At 48.2% G+C, this 19,349-nt stretch overlaps 1 protein-coding gene across 2 annotated transcripts in view; it reads left to right on the top strand.

The window, feature by feature from the left end:
• adissp (adipose secreted signaling protein) overlaps positions 1–19,349 on the top strand; it is a 277,083-nt gene that overhangs the window by 192,150 nt on the left and 65,584 nt on the right. For both annotated transcript variants that reach the window (XM_070861118.1, XM_070861127.1), the window contains exon 4: positions 2,185–2,323. In XM_070861118.1, coding sequence (XP_070717219.1) covers positions 2,185–2,323 — 139 coding nt within the window. The remainder of the gene's footprint in view (positions 1–2,184; positions 2,324–19,349) is intronic.

Genomic DNA, 19,349 nt, shown 5'->3' with positions numbered 1-19,349 from the left:
CAAATCCGACTGCAGCAACTACAGAGGAATCTCCCTGCTGTCGGCCGCTGGCAAAGTCATCGCACGAATCCTCCTCAACCGTCTTCTCCCTTTGGCTAAAGAGCTCCTCCCAGAGTCGCAATGAGGATTCCATCCACATGATTTTCGTGCGACAACTACAAGAGAAATGCAGGGAACAGCACCAACCCTTGTACATGGCCTTCTTTGACCTCACAAAGGCCTTTGACACTCAACCGTGAGGGAATATGGAGTATCCTCCTCCGTTTCGGCTGCCCCCAAAGTTTGTCACCATCCTCCGCCTGCTCCACGATGACATGCAAGCCGCGATCCTGACCAATGGATCCACCACAGACCCAATCCATGTCCCTACCGGGGTCAAGCAAGGTTGTATCATCGCAGCAACGCTTTCCTCCATCTTCCTTGCTGCAATGCTCCATCTCACTCTCAACAAGCTCCCCGCTGGAGTAGAACTAAACTTTCGAACCAATGGGAATCTGTTCAACCTTCGTCGCCTCCAGGCTAGATCCAAGGTCGTCCCATCCTCTGTCATCGAACTACAGTACACGGACGATGCTTGCGTCTGCACATATTGAGGCCGAACTCCAAGCCATCGTCAACACCTTCACCGCGGAGTATGAAAGCATGGGCCTTACACTAAACATCCATAAGACAAAGTTCCTCCACCAACCTGACCCCACCACACAGCACTGCCCCCCAGTCATCAAAATCCACGGCACGGCCTTGGACAATGTAGACCATTTTCCATCCCTCGGAAGCAAGGCATTATCAGCAAGGGCAGACATCGATGACGAGGTCCAACACTGCCCCTAGTGTGCCAGTGCAGCCTTCGGTCCCCTGAGGAAGAGTGTGTTTGAAGACCAGGACCTCAAATCTGGCACCAAGCTTATGGTCTACAGGGCAGTCGTGATGCCTGCCCTCCTATATGGCTCAGAGACGTGGACTATATACAGCAGACATCCGAAAGCACTGGATAAGTACCACCAGCGCTGCCTGTGCAAGGTCCTGTAAATCTACTGGGAGGATAGATGAACCAATGTCAGTGTTCTCGATCAGAACATAAGAACATAAGAATTAGGAACAGGAGTAGGCCATCTAGCCCCTCAAGCCTGCTCCACCATTCAGGCCAGCATCGAAGCACTGACCACACTCGATCAGCTCCGTTGGGCAGGCCACTTCGTCTGCATGCCCGACATAACCCTCCCAAAGCAAACTCTTTATTCGCAACTCATATACAGGTGGGTAGAGGAAATGTTTCAAGGACATCCTTAAAGTCTCCTTGATAAAGTGCAACATCCCCACCGACACCTGGGAATCCCTGGTAAAACACCGCCCTAAGTGGAGGAAGAGCATCCGGGAGGTCGCCGAGAGCATGCAGAAAACAAGCGCAGACAGCAGAAGGTGCGTGCGGCAAACCAGACTCCCCACCCACCCTTTCCTCCAACTTCTGTCTGCCCAACCTGTGACAGAGACTGTAATTCCCGTATTGAACTGGACAACCACCTGAGAACTCACTTTTAGTGTAGAAGCAAGTCTTCCTCGATTTTGAGGGACTGCCGATGATGATGATGACATTACCAGTTCATCCAGCAGGCTCGCAACCACATGCCTCATTGTGCATCCCCCAAACCCAACTGGCTGGGGTTTTATTGAGTCTTGTGAACATGACGTGACTGACTAAGCCACGCACAATTCATCAGCTCTGCAAACCTGTGAGCATCCACACGGTTGCATACATTACAACCAGATAATCTGTTTTTGTTATGTTGATTGAGGGATAAATATTGGTCTGGACACAGGGATAACTCCTTCTCTTCTTCGAAATAGTGCCATGGGATCTTTTACATCCACCTGAGAGGGCAGATGGGGCCTCAGTTTAACATCTCATCCGAAAGACGGCACCTCCGACAGTGCAGCACTCCCTCGGTACTGCACTGGAGTGTCAACCTTGATTTTTGTGCTCGAGTTTCTGGAGTGAGACTTGAACCCACAACCTTCTGAACTCGGGCGAGGGTGCTGCCCACTGAGCCATGGCTGACACAATGGATTTATGCTTTTGGAAAGGGGAGGGACCGATGGTCGTGGTGATTTGGTGGGATTGATCCCTGGAAAAAATGGGCAGACTTTGTTCTGAAATTCTTCTGTTGCTGTGTTTTTCTTTTCCAGGTCGGTTTCTTGAAGATCAGCCACAAATATGAGATAATGTTTCTGCTGCCAGCCATCCAAAGCCTGGGCCGGGAGGCCTGCTCCGCCCCGATCCCTAACCTTTACTTGAAGGTGGTTGACGTTGCTCCTGTACCAGAAGGTGAGAGCCCTTTACAAGTGCTTATTTATGGTGAAAGAACCAGAGGTGAGATGAGGAAAAAAACTTGTTTACGCAATGAGTGGTTAGGATTTGGACTGCACGGCCTGAAAGGGTGATGGATGCAAACTCAATAGCCGCGTTCAAAAGGGAATTGGATAACTACTTGAAGGAGAAAAAATTGCAAGTCTATGGGGAACATACAGTTTTGATCTCCTTATTTAAGGAGGGATATACTTGCATTGGAGGCAGTTCAGAGAAGGCTCACGAGGTTGATTCCGGCAATGACGAGGTTGTCTTAAGAAAGGTTGAGCAGGTTGGGCCGATACTCATTGGAGTTTAGAAGAATTGAAACATATCAGATTCTGAGGGAGCTTGACAGGGTAAATGCAGAGAGGATGTTTCCCCTTGTGGGGGAATCTTGAAATAGGGGGCATAGTCTCAGAATAAGGGGTCGCCTATTTAAGATGGAGATGAGGAGGAATTTCTCCTCTGAGGGTTGTGAATCTTTGGAATTCTCTGCCCCAGAGAGCTGTGGAGGCTGGGTCATTGAATATATTTAAGGCTGAGATAGACAGATTTTTGAACTACAGGAGAGTCAAGGGTTATGGGGAGCGGGCAGGAAAGTGGAGTTGAGGCCAGGATCAGATCAGCCATGATCTTATTGAATGGCGGAGCAGGCTCGAGGGGCCGTATGGCCTACTCCTGCTCCTATTTCTTATGTTCTTAGCTTTTATTTCTGTAGCGTCTTTCACAACCTCGGGGGCTGTCCTAAAGCACTTCACAGCCAATGAAGTACTTTTTAAAAGTGTTGTCACTGTTGCAATGCAGGAAACATGGCAACCAATTTGTGCACAGCAAGCTCCCATAAGCAGCATGTTGACCAGATAATCTGTGTTCGTGATGTGGATTGAGGGTTAAATATTGACCTGGATACCCCGAGGAGAACTCCCCCTTGCATTTCTTCATAAAAGCGGCAGTAAGATCTTTTGCGTCCAGCCGAGAGGGCAGACGGAGCCTCGGGATTAACGTCTCACCTTTTTTAGCCCGGACCATCGGGAAGGGGTTAAGGAAAAAAAAAAAAAATAATGCAGTGCTCCCTTAAGTGGTCCTTGAGGACTGTGAGCTTCTCATCCAGTGCTGCGGAGATTAGTCTCCCGCCAGGGAGAGCAGGTCATCTTTGCCCTCGTCGCTGATCTGCACACACTGTCGTCTGAGGCCCAGTCTATGCTTGCAGCCCCTGAATAAGATGTCCCGTTCAGTGCCAAATCCTAGGCAGCTTTTAGGCCTTGGCTTGGTGCCCACCAGCCGTTGCTCCTCCTAAAGCTGTTCCATACGGGACCCACAGGAGATTTCACTCCATCGATTGCGATCTGATTTGGGAGAGTTTTTGCTTCTTGTTGCTATCCGCGGATTCATCCAGTCACTTCAATTGTTTCCCCCGACAAACGAGCCCATCTACCTCGGCTGCTAAACACTTCATTCGTCACGTGTCAGTAGAATTGATCGTTTTTATAAAAAAAAAACACACACACTCATAAATCACACTGATTTAAAATGGCACCGCAATCATTCTGCCATACCTCCAGCTCAAACCCGACAGGTCGGGAATTCAATTTAAAATAAAAAGCAAATGGAGGCAGCTTTCAATAAATCTTGCAATGCGTTAAGCGCCGGGAAACACGTGAACGCTCCGGGGACAACCTTGAACTGTGTACTATGCAGCGTTGTCGACCTTTTTCTCACACGGATTCAATCCAGAGTCCTGGGATAAGTCTCAACGGCACTGGGACTTCGAGGTTGCATTCTGAGGATGGTTTCACCAGTTTGGCTGGTGTTCCTTCCCTTGAGTACCGAAGGATGATCTGACCAAGTTGCTTAAACTGTTAAAGGTATTCGACCGGGTGGAACTATTTCCTCTGGTTGGGGAATCAAGGATGAGGGGACACCGGGGGAAACATTCTGTTGCGCTCCGTTTGGGGCAGGATGGGGGCGCGGGGGCGGGTGGGGTGTGTGTGGTGGCGCTGTAACACCCGCCAGGCACAGAAGTCTCGCCTCCCGCGAGAAATTGGGGTCACCGCCCCCCCCGAAAGGAAGTGAAGCGCTAAATAAAGCATCTCACTTTCTTTCTGGGACGGACGGACGGGTCGGGAGCGGGGCACAGTGTTGCTCACCGGGCCGCGAGGCGTTGCTGTGTCGGAGGGGTTCTTTCTCTTCATTAAATGGAACAGCCCAAGCTGCATACTCTGCATTAATGAAAGGGTCCTACCAGGGAGCGGGTGTTGCCGTGCCAACAGCCTGGCACTCGGGCAGAGTGCCCGGACTTGGCCGATCGTGGCACGGACCCCGCGTTCAAAGCGCCAACAAAATCTGAAGGTTTTTTTTCTTAAAAAGGCCCACTCCTCCATGGGCCCCCCCCCCCCCCCCCCCCCGCCCGGCTCACGTCCCCTGAAGCTATCGCTGTCATCGCCCGGGGCATCTTCAGGGGGCGCTCCCCAGTTTAGGGTCCAGGGCACTGTGCACGGCGATGACATCGCCAGCGGAGCGGGGAGCAGCGGGTTACCCCCTCCGCTAAACTCCTGACGAATTTAACAGGAGTCGTTAGCAGCGCCGCGTCCGGGCGAAAAGTCATGTGCGTCTCCGTTAGCGCCCGAACAGGAGGCTCAAGCGACCCGAAAGTCTAGGCCACGATCTTCAAATTAGAGCTAGAACAGTCAAGAGTGAAGTCAGGAAGCATGTTTACACACCAAGGGTAGTGGAGATCTCGGTTCAAGGCCGAGACCAATTTTTGTTTGCCAAGTATATCAAGGGATCTGGAACAAAGGCGGATAAATGATGTTGATTTACAGGTCAGCTATGATCTAATTGAATGGCGGAGCAGGCTTGAGGGGCTGAATGGCCGCCTCCTTGTGTGTCAGCTGTGGCTCAGTGGGCAGCACACTCGCCTCTGAGTCAGAAGGTTGTGGGTTCAAGTCCCACTCCAGAGACTTGAGCACAAAAATCTAGGCCGACACTCCAGTACCGTGCTGAGGGAACTGTGCAGTGAGTCTTAATCTCAACAGTGAGATTGCAGGGGAGAGGAACAAAAAGATATCTAGAACACTTTTTATATTTAATTTGCTCTCAGGATGTGGGTAACACACCGGTAATGCTACATTTATTGCCTATTCCTAGTCGCCCTGGTAACTGAGTGCTTCACTTAAGTGAGCCAGTTAGTGCAATAGAGAAGTAAAATACTGAGGATGCTGGAAAGATTGGGACGACCAAATGACAAAAGATTGCTTTCGGTCCCCGCCACAACATCCGTTCACTAGCCACTGACTCCATCCCTCTCCCCAACTTCTGTCTGAGACTGAACCAGACTGTTTGCAACCTTGGTGTCATATTTGACCCTGAAATTAGCTTTCCACCACATATCTGCGGCATAACTAAGACCGCCAATTTCCACCTCCGTAACATTGCCCGTCTCCGCCCCTGTCTCAGCTCATCCGCTGCTGAAGCCCTCATCCAGGCCTTTGTTACCTCAAGATTTGACTATTCAAACGCACTCCTGGCTGGCCTCCCACATTCTACCCGACGTAAACTAGAGATTATCCAAAACTCAGCTGCCCGTGTCCTAACTCGCACCAAGTCCCATTTACCCATCACCCATTACCCCTGTGCTCGCTGACCTACATTGCCTCCCGGTTAAGCAACGACTCGATTTTAAAATTCTCATCCTTATTTTCAAATCCCTCCATGGCCTCGCTCCTCCCTATCTCTGTAATCTCTTCCAGCCCCACAACCCTCCGAGATGTCTGCGCTCCTCTAATTCTGCCCTTTTGTGCATCCCTGATTATAATCGCTCAACCATTGGTGGTCCGTACCTTTTGTTGCCTGGGCCCCAAGCTTTGGAACTCCCTGCCTAAACCTCTCCATCTCTTTACCTCTCTTTCCTCCTTCAAGATGCTCCTCAAGACCTACCTATCTGGGCTAGCTGGCTTGGGGCTGGGAGTGCGGCAGAGAGATCATGGGGTGGGGGAGCGGTGGATCACTGGGTCAGGCCAGCGATTGTGGGAGTCGGCAGCGAGGAAGGACTTCAATTTGTTCATGTCGGAGTTCTGCGCATGCACCATCCGGTGGCCGGGAATGATTCCGAACGAGGGGTGGCTCCAGATAAGAGAGTTCTGAGTAAGGGAGGTTCAACCTGTAGTGGCATTGGAGGCTGTTCAGAGAAGGTTCACTCGGTTGATTCCGGAGATGAGGGGGTTGACGTATGAAGATAGGTTGGGCCTATACCCATTGGAGTTCAGAAGTACGAGAGGTGATCTTATCGAAACATATAAGATAATGAGGGGCTCGACAAGGTGGATGCAGAGAGGATGTTTCCACTCGAGGAAACTAAAACGAGAGGGCATTGTCTCAGAATAAGGGGCCTCCCATTTAAAACTGAGATGAGGAGGAATTTCTTCTCAGAGGGTTGTAAATCTATGGAATTCTCTGCCCCAGAGAGCTGTGGAGGCTGGGTCATTGAATATATTTAAGGTGGAGATAGATTATGAGCGATAAGGGAATAAAGGGTTATGGGGAGTGGGCAGGGAAGTGGAGCTGAGTCCATGATCAGATCGTCCATGATCTTGTTGAATGGCTTGAGGAGCCAAATAGCCTACTCCTGGTCCTATTTCTTATGTTTTACCGCTTTTCACCTGCGCTAATTTCTACTTGTATGATTTGGTGTCAAATTTTCTGTTTTAATCACTCCTGGATATGCCTTGGGACATTTTGCTGTCTCTCTGTGTGTGTGTCTCTCTCTCTCGTCTCTCTCTCTCTCTCTCTCTCTCTCTTTCTTGTCTCTCTCTCTCTCTCTCTCTCTCTCTTGTCTCTTGTCTCTCTCTCTCTTGTCTCTCTCTCTCTTGTCTCTCTCTCTCTCTCCCTTGTCTCGCTCTCACTCACTCTGTCACTCACTCTGTCACTCACTCTGTCACTCACTCTGTCACTCACTCTGTCACTCACTCTGTCACTCACTCTGTCACTCACTCTGTCACTCACTCTGTCACTCTCTCTGTCACTCACTCTGTCACTCACTCTGTCACTCACTCTGTCACTCACTCTGTCACTCACTCTGTCACTCACTCTGTCACTCTCTCTGTCACTCTCTCTGTCACTCTCTCTGTCACTCTCTCTGTCACTCACTCTGTCACTCACTCTGTCACTCACTCTGTCACTCACTCTGTCACTCACTCTGTCACTCACTCTGTCACTCACTCTGTCACTCACTCTGTCACTCACTCTGTCACTCACTCTGTCACTCTCTCTGTCACTCTCTCTGTCACTCTCTCTGCCTGCCTCTCTCTGCCTGCCTCTCTCTGCCTCTCTGCCTGCCTCTCTGTCTGGAGAGTGAGTTTTGGCAGGTTATTCCACCAAGGGAGTCACCACAGCTAAGCTCAATCGCCTCATCACTCTGGATAGCAATCAGGAAGTGGGCTCAATGGCTAGATTTATTTATGTTTGCCCGCTGTCCCGAACTCCGGGATGTTGAGACCACTTCTAACCCCTCCACTACTGGGCTTGACTGCAATGGGCTAATTTAGCACTGGCCCGGTACTGAAACCTTCCATTATCAGTGTGGCTCAGTCCCACGCAGTTTCCGGTTGAGGAATTGGGAACAGCTTTCATTCTTTTAAAGTTAAGAGCGGTGAGCCTTTGTAAGAACAAGAATCACAGATCGAGCTAATTTTAATAACATTAATGACTGATATCTGGGGTTTGTTCCAGTCACTGTCGCTATTTCCCAGGCGTTCTGTCTATCCCCTGATAAATCACCATGCTCGTCTGCTATTAACAGCTCATTATGTCCATCTGCAAACGATTATCTGTGGGAACATTGTGGTCAGCGGCAATCTTAGATATCCCATTACATGAGAACAAGCTTCAAATAAAACACCCACATCGACAACAGCTATTTTGACGTTGGAAACCATCCCAAGGCGCTGTGCAGCAACGTAATCAGACAAAGATTGACACCGAGCTAATGGAGCTGAGACCATGGGACCTAAAGCTTGGTCAAAGTATAAGGTTTTAAATTCTCCTTGATATCCCGGCCAATATTTCTCCCTTAACCAACACCACTAAAAGAGGTTACATAGAATTATATTTCTACAATCATGGGTTACACAGCTGGAAGAGCGCACTCTCCTTCCTTGATTAACCATTTCTGATGCATTAAGCCGAGGCCCTGTCTGCTCTCTGAGGTGGTTATAAAAGATCCCACTATTACAAAGAAGAGCAGGGGAGTTCTTCCCGGTGTCCTGGCCAATATTTCATCATCATAGGCGGTCCCTCATATCGAGGATGACTTGCTTCCACGCCAAAAAAGGATGAGTTCATAGGTGTTTCAATGAAGGACCTGATATTCCAGACTCCGAACTACATCCTGAAGGGTGGAAGATAGAAACATAGAAATTAGGTGCAGGAGCAGGCCATTCAGCCCCTCGAGCCTGCACCGCCATTCAATAAGAGCATGGCTGATCATTCAACCTCAGTACCCCTTTCCTGCTTTCTCTCCATACCCCTTGATCCCTTTAGCCGGAAGGGCCATATCTAACTACCTCTTGAATATATCTAACGAACTGGCCTCAACAACTTTCTGCAGTAGAGAATTCTACAGGTTAACCACTTTCTGAGTGAAGAAGTTTCTCCTCATCTTGGTCCTAAATGGCTTACCCCTTATTCTTAGACTGTGACCCCTGGTTCTGGAACTCCACTGCCTCTAACCTGTCCCATCCCATCAGAATTTTATATGTTTCTATGAGATCCCCTCTCATTCTTCTAAACTCCAGTGGATACAAGCCCAGTTGATCCAGTCTCTCCTCATATGTCAGTCCTGCCATCCCTGGAATCGCTGTACTCCCTCAATAGGAAGAACGTCCTTCCTCAAATTAGGAGAGCAAAACTGAACACAATATTCCAGGTGTGGCCTCACCAAGGCTCTCTACAACTGCAGTAAGACATCCCTGCTCCTATACTCAAATCCTCTAGCTATGAAGGCCAACATGCCATTTGCCGCCTTCACCGCCTGCTGTATCTGCATGCCAAACTTCAATGACTGATGTACCATGACACCCAGGTCCCGTTACACCTCCCCTTTTCCTAATCTGTCACCATTCAGATGATAATCTGTCTTCCTGTTTTTGCCATCAAAGTGGATAACCTCACATTTATCCACATTATACTGCATCTGCCATGCATTTGCCCACTCACCTAACCTGTCCAAGTCACCCTGCAGCCTCTTAGTATCCTCCTCACAGCTCACACCACCACCCAGCTTAGTGTCATCTGCAAACTTGGAGATATTACATTCAATTCCTTCATCTAAATCATTGATGTATATTGTAAATAGCTGGGGTCCCAGCACTGAACCCTGTGGCACCCCACTGGTCACTACCTGCCATTCTGAAAAGGACCCGTTTAATCTGACTCTCTACTTCCTGTCTGCCAATCAATTCTCTATGCACATCAATACATTACCCCCAATACCATGTGCTTTAATTTTGCACACTAATTTCTTGTGTGGAACCTTGTCAAAAGCCTTTTGAAAGTCCAAATACATCATATCCACTGGTTCGCCCTTGTCTACTCTACTAGTTACATCCTCAAAAAATTCTAGAAGATTTGTCAAGCATGATTTCCCTTTCATAAATCCATGCTGACTTGGACTGATCCTGTCACTGCTTTCCAAATGCGCTACTATTTCATCTTTAATAATTGATTCCAACATTTTCCCCACCACCGATGTCAGGCTAACCGGTCTATAAATCCCTGTTTTCTCTCCCTCCTTTTTTAAAAAGTGGTGTTGCATTAGCTACCCTCCGGTCCATAGGAAGCAATCCAGAGTCAATAGAATGTTGAAAAATGATCACCAATGCATCCACTATTTCTAGGGCCACTTCCTTAAATACTCTGGGATGCAGCCTATCAGGCCCTGAGGATTTATCGGCCTTCAATCCCATCAATTTCCCGAACACAATTTCCTGACTAATAAGGATTTCCTTCAGTTCCTCCTTTTCGCTAGACCCTCGAACCCCTAGTATTTCCAGAAGGTTATTTGTGTCTTCCTTCGTGAAGACAGAACCAAAGTATTTGTTCAATTGGTCCACCATTTCTTTGTTCCCCATTATAAATTCACCTGATTCTGACTGCAAAGGACCTACGTTGGTCTTCACTAATCTTTTTCTCTTCACATATCTATAGAAGCTTTTGCAGTCAGTTTTTATGTTCCCTGCAAGCTTCCTCTCGTACTCTATTTCCCCCCCCCCTCCTAATTAGACCCTTTGTCTTCCTCTGTTGAATTCTAAATTTCTACCAGTCCTCAGGTTTGCTGCTTTTTCTGGCCAACTAATATGCTTCTTCCTTGGATTTAACACTATCCCTAATTTCCCTTGTTAGCCACTGTTGAGCTACCTTCGCCGTTTTATTTTTACTCCAGACAGGAATGTACAATTGTTGAAGTTCATCCATGTAATCTATAAATGTCTGCCATTGCCTATCGACTGTCAACCCTTTAAGTATCATTTGCCATGAACTCATTGAATGGCGGTGCAGGCTAGAAGGGCCGAATGGCCTACTCCTGCACCTATTTTCTATGTTTCTATGTTTCTATCCTAGTCAATTCACGTCTCATACCATCGAAGTTACCTTTCCTTAAGTTCAGGACCCTAGTCTCTGAATTAACTGTGTCACTCTCCACCTTAATAAAGAATTCTACCATATTATGGTCACTCTTTCCCAGGGGGCCTCGCACAACAAGATTGCTAATTACTCCTTTCTCATTACACATCACCCAGTCTAGGATGGCCAGCTCTCTAGTTGGTTCCTCGACATATTGGTCTAGAAAACCATCCCTAATACACTCCAGGAAATCCTCCTCCACCGACCGCATTGCTACCAGTTTGGTTAGCCCAATCAATATGTAGATTAAAGTCGCCCATGATAACTGCAGTAGCTTTATTGCGTGCATCCCTAATTTCTTATTTGCTGCCATCCCCAACCTCACTACTACTCTTCGGTGGATCCCTGTGGGTGGATTTTTTTTTTTAACTTGTGCTGGTCGTTGCACCCCAGCCACCACACAGGCCTGACAAGGTCTTGGTCCAGTGGCAAGGATTAACGAGACGACTGGAGCCCAGCTCTGCTGCACGGACCTAGTGCACACACATATCGCAGTGTGGGCTGGTCCATGCTGCCCCTGGGCCCTCGGCTCTGCTGGGCCCCGACCTCGCGCCTCTCCTGGGCCCCGATCACGTCGCTCCACGATCACTCGCCGCTCCTGCTGTACCTGCCCACGCTCCAATCACCAATCTGGACCTTGCTGACGTCCAATCCAGTCTCCCATGGCCGCCACTCGCCGCTCTTTTTGTGGCCCCGACCAATATTTATCCCTCAACCAACAGCATTAAAAGAACAAATGATCTCATTATCACACTGCTGTTTGTGGGAGCTTGCTGTGCGCAAATTGGCTGCCGTGTTTCCCATATTACAACAGGGACTACACTTTTTTTTAAGTGCTTCATTGGCTGTGAAGGCCTATGGGACATCTTGAGGTTGTGAAAGGCGCTATATGAATGCAAGTTTGGTCTTTCCTTGTCTCCGACTGACCGTTGCATTCGGAGAGACTTGAGAATTTTGGATTGACATTGGCGCGGTAGTGGCTTGTCTGCCGAAATGTGGGGTCCTGCGCAGGGGCACATGGCTGGGGCCAAGTAGAGAGTGAGCTTTACACTATACCTGACCTGAGACTTTTGACATTAAACTGTGGAAAATGAATTGACAAAAAAAAAAATGACCTCACTCCCAGCACTGATCACCTTCACCTTGAAGAGCATCAAAAAAATAATCACTCAACAAATAATTTTGGTTGCTGGTGCCAGCATTTGAAGTGTCGGACTGGTTCCGAAAGAATGAACTCCCATTTAAAAATGGCACCATATCACTGTCTCAGAACACTGCGTGTGGAATGAATCACTTCCAACACGTAATGACTGTGCTGAATAAACCTTCCGCTGCACTGACCCAGTAATCTGCATTAACATGCTGTTACACTTGGTCCTTTGTATTGTGGATAAGACTCTGCTCGTGCGATGCTGAGAATGTTGTGGATAGCACATTTAGTGAGTTGGTCACACCGCAGGTAAGGGTTAGGACAGATAGTGAATGGGTGATCAAGAGACAAGGCAAGAGCAGGAAGGTAGTGCAGGAGTCCCCTGCGGTCATCTCCCTCCAAAACAGATATACCGTTTCGGATACTGTTGGGGAAGATGACTTACCAGGGGAAGGCACCAGCAGCCAGGTTCACGGCACCGTTGGTGGCTCTGCTGCACAGAAGGGCGGTAAAAAGAGTGGGAGAGCTATAGTGATAGGAGACTCTATTGTAAGGGGACTATATAGGAGTTTCTGCGGCCGCAATCGAGACTCCAGGATGGTATGTTGCCTCCCTGGTGCAAGGGTCAAGGATGTCTCGGAGCAGCTGCAGAGCATTCTGGAGAGGGAGGGTGAACAGCCAGTTGTCGTGGTACATGTAGGTACCAACGATATAGGTAAGAAGCAGGAAGAGGTCCTACAAGCTGAATTTGGGGAGCTAGGAGTTAAATTAAAAAGTAGGACCTCAAAGGTAGTAATCTCTGGATTACTATCAGTGCCACGTGCTAATCAGAGTAGAGGGAACAGGATAGTTAGAATAAATACATGGCTTGAGCACTTGTGCAAGAGGGAGGGATTCAAATTCCTGGGATATTGGAACCAGTTCTGGGGGAAGTGGGACCTGTACAAAAGGGACGGTCTGCACTTGGGCGGGACTGGAACTGATGTCCTGGGGGTAACATTTGCGAATGCAGTTCGGGAGTGTTTAAACTAATATGGCAGGGGGATGGGAACCTATGCAGCGAGACAGGGCAAAGTAATATGGAGTCAGAAACAGATGGTAGAAAGGTAAAAAGCAATAGTGGAAGGCCGAGTAAACAAAGGCAAGAAACAAAAAGGGCCACACTACATCATAATTCTAAAAGAACAAAAGGTGTTAAAAAAACAAGCCTGAAGGCTTTATGTCTTAATGCAAGGAGTATCCGTAATAAAGTGGATGAATTAACTGTGCAAATAGATTTTAACAGATATGATGTGATTGGGATTACGGAGACGTGGCTCCAGGATGATCAGGGCTGGGAACTCAACATCCATGGGTATTCAACATTCAGGAAGGATAGAATAAAAGGAAAAGGAGGTGGGGTAGCATTGCTGGTTAAAGAGGAGATTGATGCAATAGTTAGGAAGGACATTAGCTTGGATGATGTGGAATCTATATGGGTAGAGCTGCAGAACACCAAAGGGCAAAAAACGTTAGTGGGAGTTGTGTACAGACCTCCAAACAGTAGTAGTGATGTTGGAGAGGGCATCAAACAGGAAATTAAGGATGCATGCAATAAAGATGCAGCAGTTATCATGGGAGACTTTAATATGCATATAGATTGAGCTAACCAAACTAGAAGCAATACGGTGGAGGAGGATTTCCTGGAGTGCATAAGGGATGGTTTTCTAGACCAATATGTCGAGGAACCAACTAGGGGGGAGGCCATCTTAGACTGGGTGTTGTGTAATAAGAGAGGATTAATTAGCAATCTCGTTGTGTGAGGCCCCTTGGCAAAGAGTGACCATAATATGGTGGAATTCTACTTTAGGATGGAGAATGAAACAGTTAATTCAGAGACCATGGTCCAGAACTTAAAGAAGGGTAACTTTGAAGGTATGAGCTGTGAATTGGCTAGGATAGATTGGCGAAGGATACTTAAGGGGTTGACTGTGGATGGGCGATGGCAGACATTTAGAGACCGCATGGATGAACTACAAAAAAGTTGGCGTAAAAATAAAAAAGGGAAGGTGGCTCAACCGTGGCTTTCAAGGGAAATCAGGGATAGTATTAAAGCCAAGGATGTGGCATACAAATTGGCCAGAAATAGCAGCGAACCCGGGGACTGGGAGACATTTAGAACTCAGCAGAGGAGGACAAAGGGTTTGATTAGGGCAGGGAAAATAGAGTACGAGAGGAAGCTTGCAGGGAACATTAAGACGGACTGCAAAAGTTTCTATAGGTATGTAAAGAGAAAAAGGTAAGTAAAGACAAACGTAGGTCCCCTGCAGTCAGAATCAGGTGAAGTCATAACGGGGAACAAAGAAATGGCAAACCAATTGCTAAAGTATTTGGTTCGGTATTCACTAAGGAGGACACAAACAACCATCTGGATATAAAAGGGGTCAGAGGGTCTAGTAACAAGGAGGAACTGAGGGAAATCCTTATTAGTTGGAAAATTGGGTTGGGGAAATTGATGGGATTGAAGGCCGATAAATCCCCGGGGCCTGATGGACTGTATCCCAGAGTACTTAAGGAGGTGGCCTTGGAAATAGCGGATGCATTGACAGTCATTTTCCAACATTCCATAGACTCTGGATCAGTTCCTATGGAGTGGAGGGTAGCCAATGTAACCCCACGTTTTAAAAAAGGAGGGAGAGAGAAAACAGGGAATTATAGACCGATCAGCCTGACATCGGTAGTGGGTAAAATGATGGAATCAATTATTAAGGATGTCATAGCACTGCATTTGGAAAGAGGTGACATGATAGGTCCAAGTCAGCATGGATTTGTGAAAGGGAAATCATACTTGACAAATCTTCTGGAATTTTTTGAGGATGTTTCCAGTAGAGTGGACAAGGGAGAACCAGTTGATGTGGTGTATTTGGACTTTCAGAAGGCTTTCGACAAGGTCCCACACAAGAGATTAATGTGCAAAGTTAAAGCACGTGGAATTGGGGGTAGCATGCTGATGTGGATTGAGAACTGGTTGTCAGACAGAAAGCAAAGAGTAGGAGTAAATGGGTACTTTTCAGAATGGCAGGCAGTGACTAGTGGGGTACCGCCAAGGTTCTGTGCTGGGGCCCCAACTGTTTACATTGTACATTAATGACTTAGACGAGGGGATTAAATGTAGTATCTCCAAATTTGCGGATGACACTAAGTTGGGTGGCAGTGTGAGCTGCGAGGAGGATGCTATGAGGCTGCAGAGTGACTTGGATAGGTTTGGTGAGTGGGCAAATGCATGGTAGATGAAGTATGATGTGGATAAATGTGAGGTTATCCACTTTGGTGGTAAAAACAGAGACAGACTATTATCTGAATGGTGACAGATTGGGAAAAGGGGAGGTGCAACGAGACCTGGGTGTCATGGTACATCAGTCATTGAAGGTTGGCACGCAGGTACAGCAGGCGGTTAAGAAAGCAAATGGCATGTTGGCCTTCATAGCGAGGGGATTTGAGTACAGGGGCAGGGAGGTGTTACTGCAGTTGTACAGGGCCTTGGTGAGGCCACACCTGGAGTATTGTGTACAGTTTTGGTCTCCTAACTTGAGGAAGGACATTCTTGCTATTGAGGGAGTGCAGCGAAGGTTCACCAGACTGATTCCCGGGATGGCGGGACTGACATATCAAGAAAGACTGGATCAACTGGGCTTGTATTCACTGGAGTTCAGAAGAATGAGAGGGGACCTCATAGAAACGTTTAAAATTCTGATGGGTTCAGACAGGTTAGATGCAGGAAGAATGTTCCCAATGTTGGGCAAGTCCAGAACCAGGGGTGATAGTCTAAGGATAAGGGGTAAGCCATTTAGGACCGAGATGAGGAGAAACTTCTTCACCCAGAGAGTGGTGAACCTGTGGAATTCTCTACCACAGAAAGTTGTTGAGGCCAATTCACTAAATATATTCAAAAAGGAGTTAGATGTAGTCCTTACTACTAGGGGGATCAAGGGGTATGGCGAGAAACCAGGAATGGGGTACTGAAGTTGCATGTTCAGCCATGAACTCATTGAATGGTGGTGCAGGCTCGAAGGGCCGAATAGCTTACTTCTGCACCTATTTTCTATGTTTCTATTGTGCTGTTTAAAGGAGGCCAGTTTTATCAACATAATCTCAGGGTCCTGATGCATTCAGAACATAAGAATTAGGAGCAGGAGTAGGCCATACAGCCCCTCAACTCCAATTTTCTGCCCTATCCTCATATCCTTTGATTCCCCTAGAGTCTAAAAATCTAAGGATATCAGCCTTGAATATACTCTCATACTGAGCATCCACAGCCCGTTGGGGAAGAGAATGCCAAAGATTCACAACCCTCTGTGGGAAGCCTTTACATTGACGGTCTCTGCAATGCAAACTCTTTCATTTGGTGGATGCAGACTGACTGAATTCTACTATGTCTCTACTTTTCTGTAGAATAACTCCACGAGGCCTAGTGCTGTGCTTGAACTGCTGTGACCTTAGTCTCTTTATTGTAACTCAGAGTGCCTTCACCGTATGGTGACCAGCCTTTTATACAGCTCCTGCCTGGGCCTCCCACAATTGCACCCTCTAGTGGTACCAGCATATTATATCCACAGAGTATACAGAAATGACAAATTCCTTCAAGCGAAAGCTGGATTTGTTTCTGGCTGCGGCGGGGATGACCTCTTGCAGAAGGTAAGTACTGCAGGGAATTCAAGGCTCGAGTGATCTCCTGGACTAGTTTCAATCGCTGAGATGTGTCGGAGAGGAATTTCCCATATTTTTTTCCCTCCCCAAATTAGCCTGGATTTTTTGATCTGTTTTCTTGCCTCTCCTCGGAGATCACATGGTTTGGGGTAGGGTGGAGTGTATATGTTGTGATACACGAGGTATCGCAATTGTGTGGGACAGGCTCAATGGACCAAATGGTCTTTACCTGTCCGTCATTGTTCGTATGTAACTACGTAGAATTACATCAACTTTACAGCACAGAAACAGGCCATTTGGCCCAACTGGTCCATGCTCCACTTGAGCCTCCTCCCACCCGATTTCAGCTCACCGATCAGTATATCCAAGGCCTTGTTGTGGATTTTGATAACCAGGTGGCAGTGCTGTGTGGCGGGGGCATGCGGAGATTCAGCATCGCCTCCAGTGCACTCGCGCAGCCTTTGACCGCCTGAGGAAACCAGGCCTTCAAATCGACCACCAAAACTCATGGTCTACAGGGCTGTAGTAATACCCACCCTGCTGTATGGTCTGAGGCATGGACGATGTATAGAAGGCACCTCAAGTCGCTGGAGGTATATCTCCAACAACGTCTCCGCAAGATCCTGCACATCCCCTGGGAGGACAGGCGCACCAACATCAGTGACCTCGACCAGGCTAACATCCCCAGTTTTGAAGCACTGACCACACTCGATCAGCTTCGCTGGGCAGGCCACATAGTACGCATGCCAGATACGAGACTCCCTAAGCAAATGCTTTATGCAGAGCTCCTTCATGGTAAATGAGCCAAAGGAGGACAGCGGAAACATTATAAGGACACCCTCAAAGCCACTCTGGTAAAGTGCGACATCACCACTGACACCTGGGAGACCCTGGCCGCAGACCGCCCAAGGTGGAGAAAGTCCATCTTTGAGTCTCGACGCAAGGAACATGAAGAGGCCAGGCGCAGGCAACGGAAGGAGCGCACGGCAAACCAGCCCTACCGACCCCTTCCCTTGACGAATGTCTGTCCCACCTGTAACAGGGTCTGTGGCTCCTGTATCGGACTGTTCAGCCATCAAAGAACTCACTTTGGGAGTGGAAGCAAGTTCTCCTCGATTCCGAGGGACTGCCTATGATATGATGATGATGGTGGTGGAGGACCTTTGTCTTCGGGATGTTTAGTGTAAGGCCCATGCTCTTGTATGCCTCGGTGAAAGTGTTGATGATGGCTTGGAGTTCGGCCTCCGAGTGTGCGCAGATGCAGGCATCGTCTGTGTCACGTATTCAACTGTCATTGTAATCCATGTATAAACTGACCTAAGTTGTACACCATGAGAACACTGACCACAAGGTGGTGAACTTGTGGGAGACACTCCTAACCTGGACTTTCAGGTATAAAAGGGGAAGCTCCACCTACCTTCATCACTTCAGTGCTGGCTAATAAAAGGACTGGTCACAGAGTGACCTTCTCTTGAGTATGGGCCTCGTGTGCATTTGTACCGTATAGTAAGGACATATTAGTCTGTGTACTGTAGTTCGATGACAGGACGGGGCGACCTTGGATCTGGCCTGGAGGCGGTGGAGGTTGAACAGATTCCCGTTTGTCCTGTAATTTAGCTCCACTCCAGCGGTGAGATGGAGCATTGCGGCAAGGAAGATCGAGAAGAGCGTTGGTGCGATTACACAGCCTTGCTTGACCCCGGTCCAAACATGGAATGGGTCTGTGGTGGATCCGTTGGTCTGGATCACGGCTTGTATGTCATTGTGGAGCAGGCGGAGGATGGTGACAAACTTCTGAGGGCAGCTGAATCTGACGACAGTGTCGAAGGTCAAAGGAGGCCATGTACAAGGGTTGGTGCTGTTCCCTGCCTTTCTCTTGTATCTGTCGCGCGGTGAAGATCAGGTCCATTGTGCTCCTTAGTAGTCAGAATCTGCTTTGCGACTCTGGGAGGAGTTCTTCAGCCACAGGGAGAAGGTGATTCGAGAGAATTCTTATGATGACGTTCCCAGTGGTCGACAGCAGGGAGATTCCTCTGTAGTTACCGCAGTCAGACTTGTCACCTTTCTTGAAGATGGTCACAATTCCAACGTGTCTCAGATCTCCTGGCATGATCTCCTCCTTCCAGATAAGTGAGATGAGGTCATGGATCCGCCATATTTTAGTGCTTTGTCGGGGATTCCATCTGCTCCTGATGACTTGTTTTTCAGTTGTCAGATGGCCTTTTCAACCCCGTGCCGGGCTGGGGTTGTGCTGAGATGGTGGCGGAAGGCATGCTGTGGGATCGAGTCGAGGACACTCACGTCGAAGACACAGTCTCGGTTGAGGAGATCCACAAAGTGCTCCTTCCAGCGGGCACTGACTGCCTCTCTGTCCTTGATGAGCACCTCACCGTTCTTGGCCAGTAGTGGGGTAGGGTCTTGGGTGCTTGGTCCATAGGTCGTCTTGACTGTGCTGAAGAATCCTCGCACGCCGTGGTTGTCGGCAAG

The sequence above is a fragment of the Pristiophorus japonicus genome, chromosome 2 (genome assembly GCF_044704955.1).
Source record: "Pristiophorus japonicus isolate sPriJap1 chromosome 2, sPriJap1.hap1, whole genome shotgun sequence".
Taxonomy (NCBI): domain Eukaryota; kingdom Metazoa; phylum Chordata; class Chondrichthyes; family Pristiophoridae; genus Pristiophorus; species Pristiophorus japonicus.
Note: the sequence above shows the minus strand (reverse complement) of the source record. Positions and strands in the feature narration are given on the sequence as shown.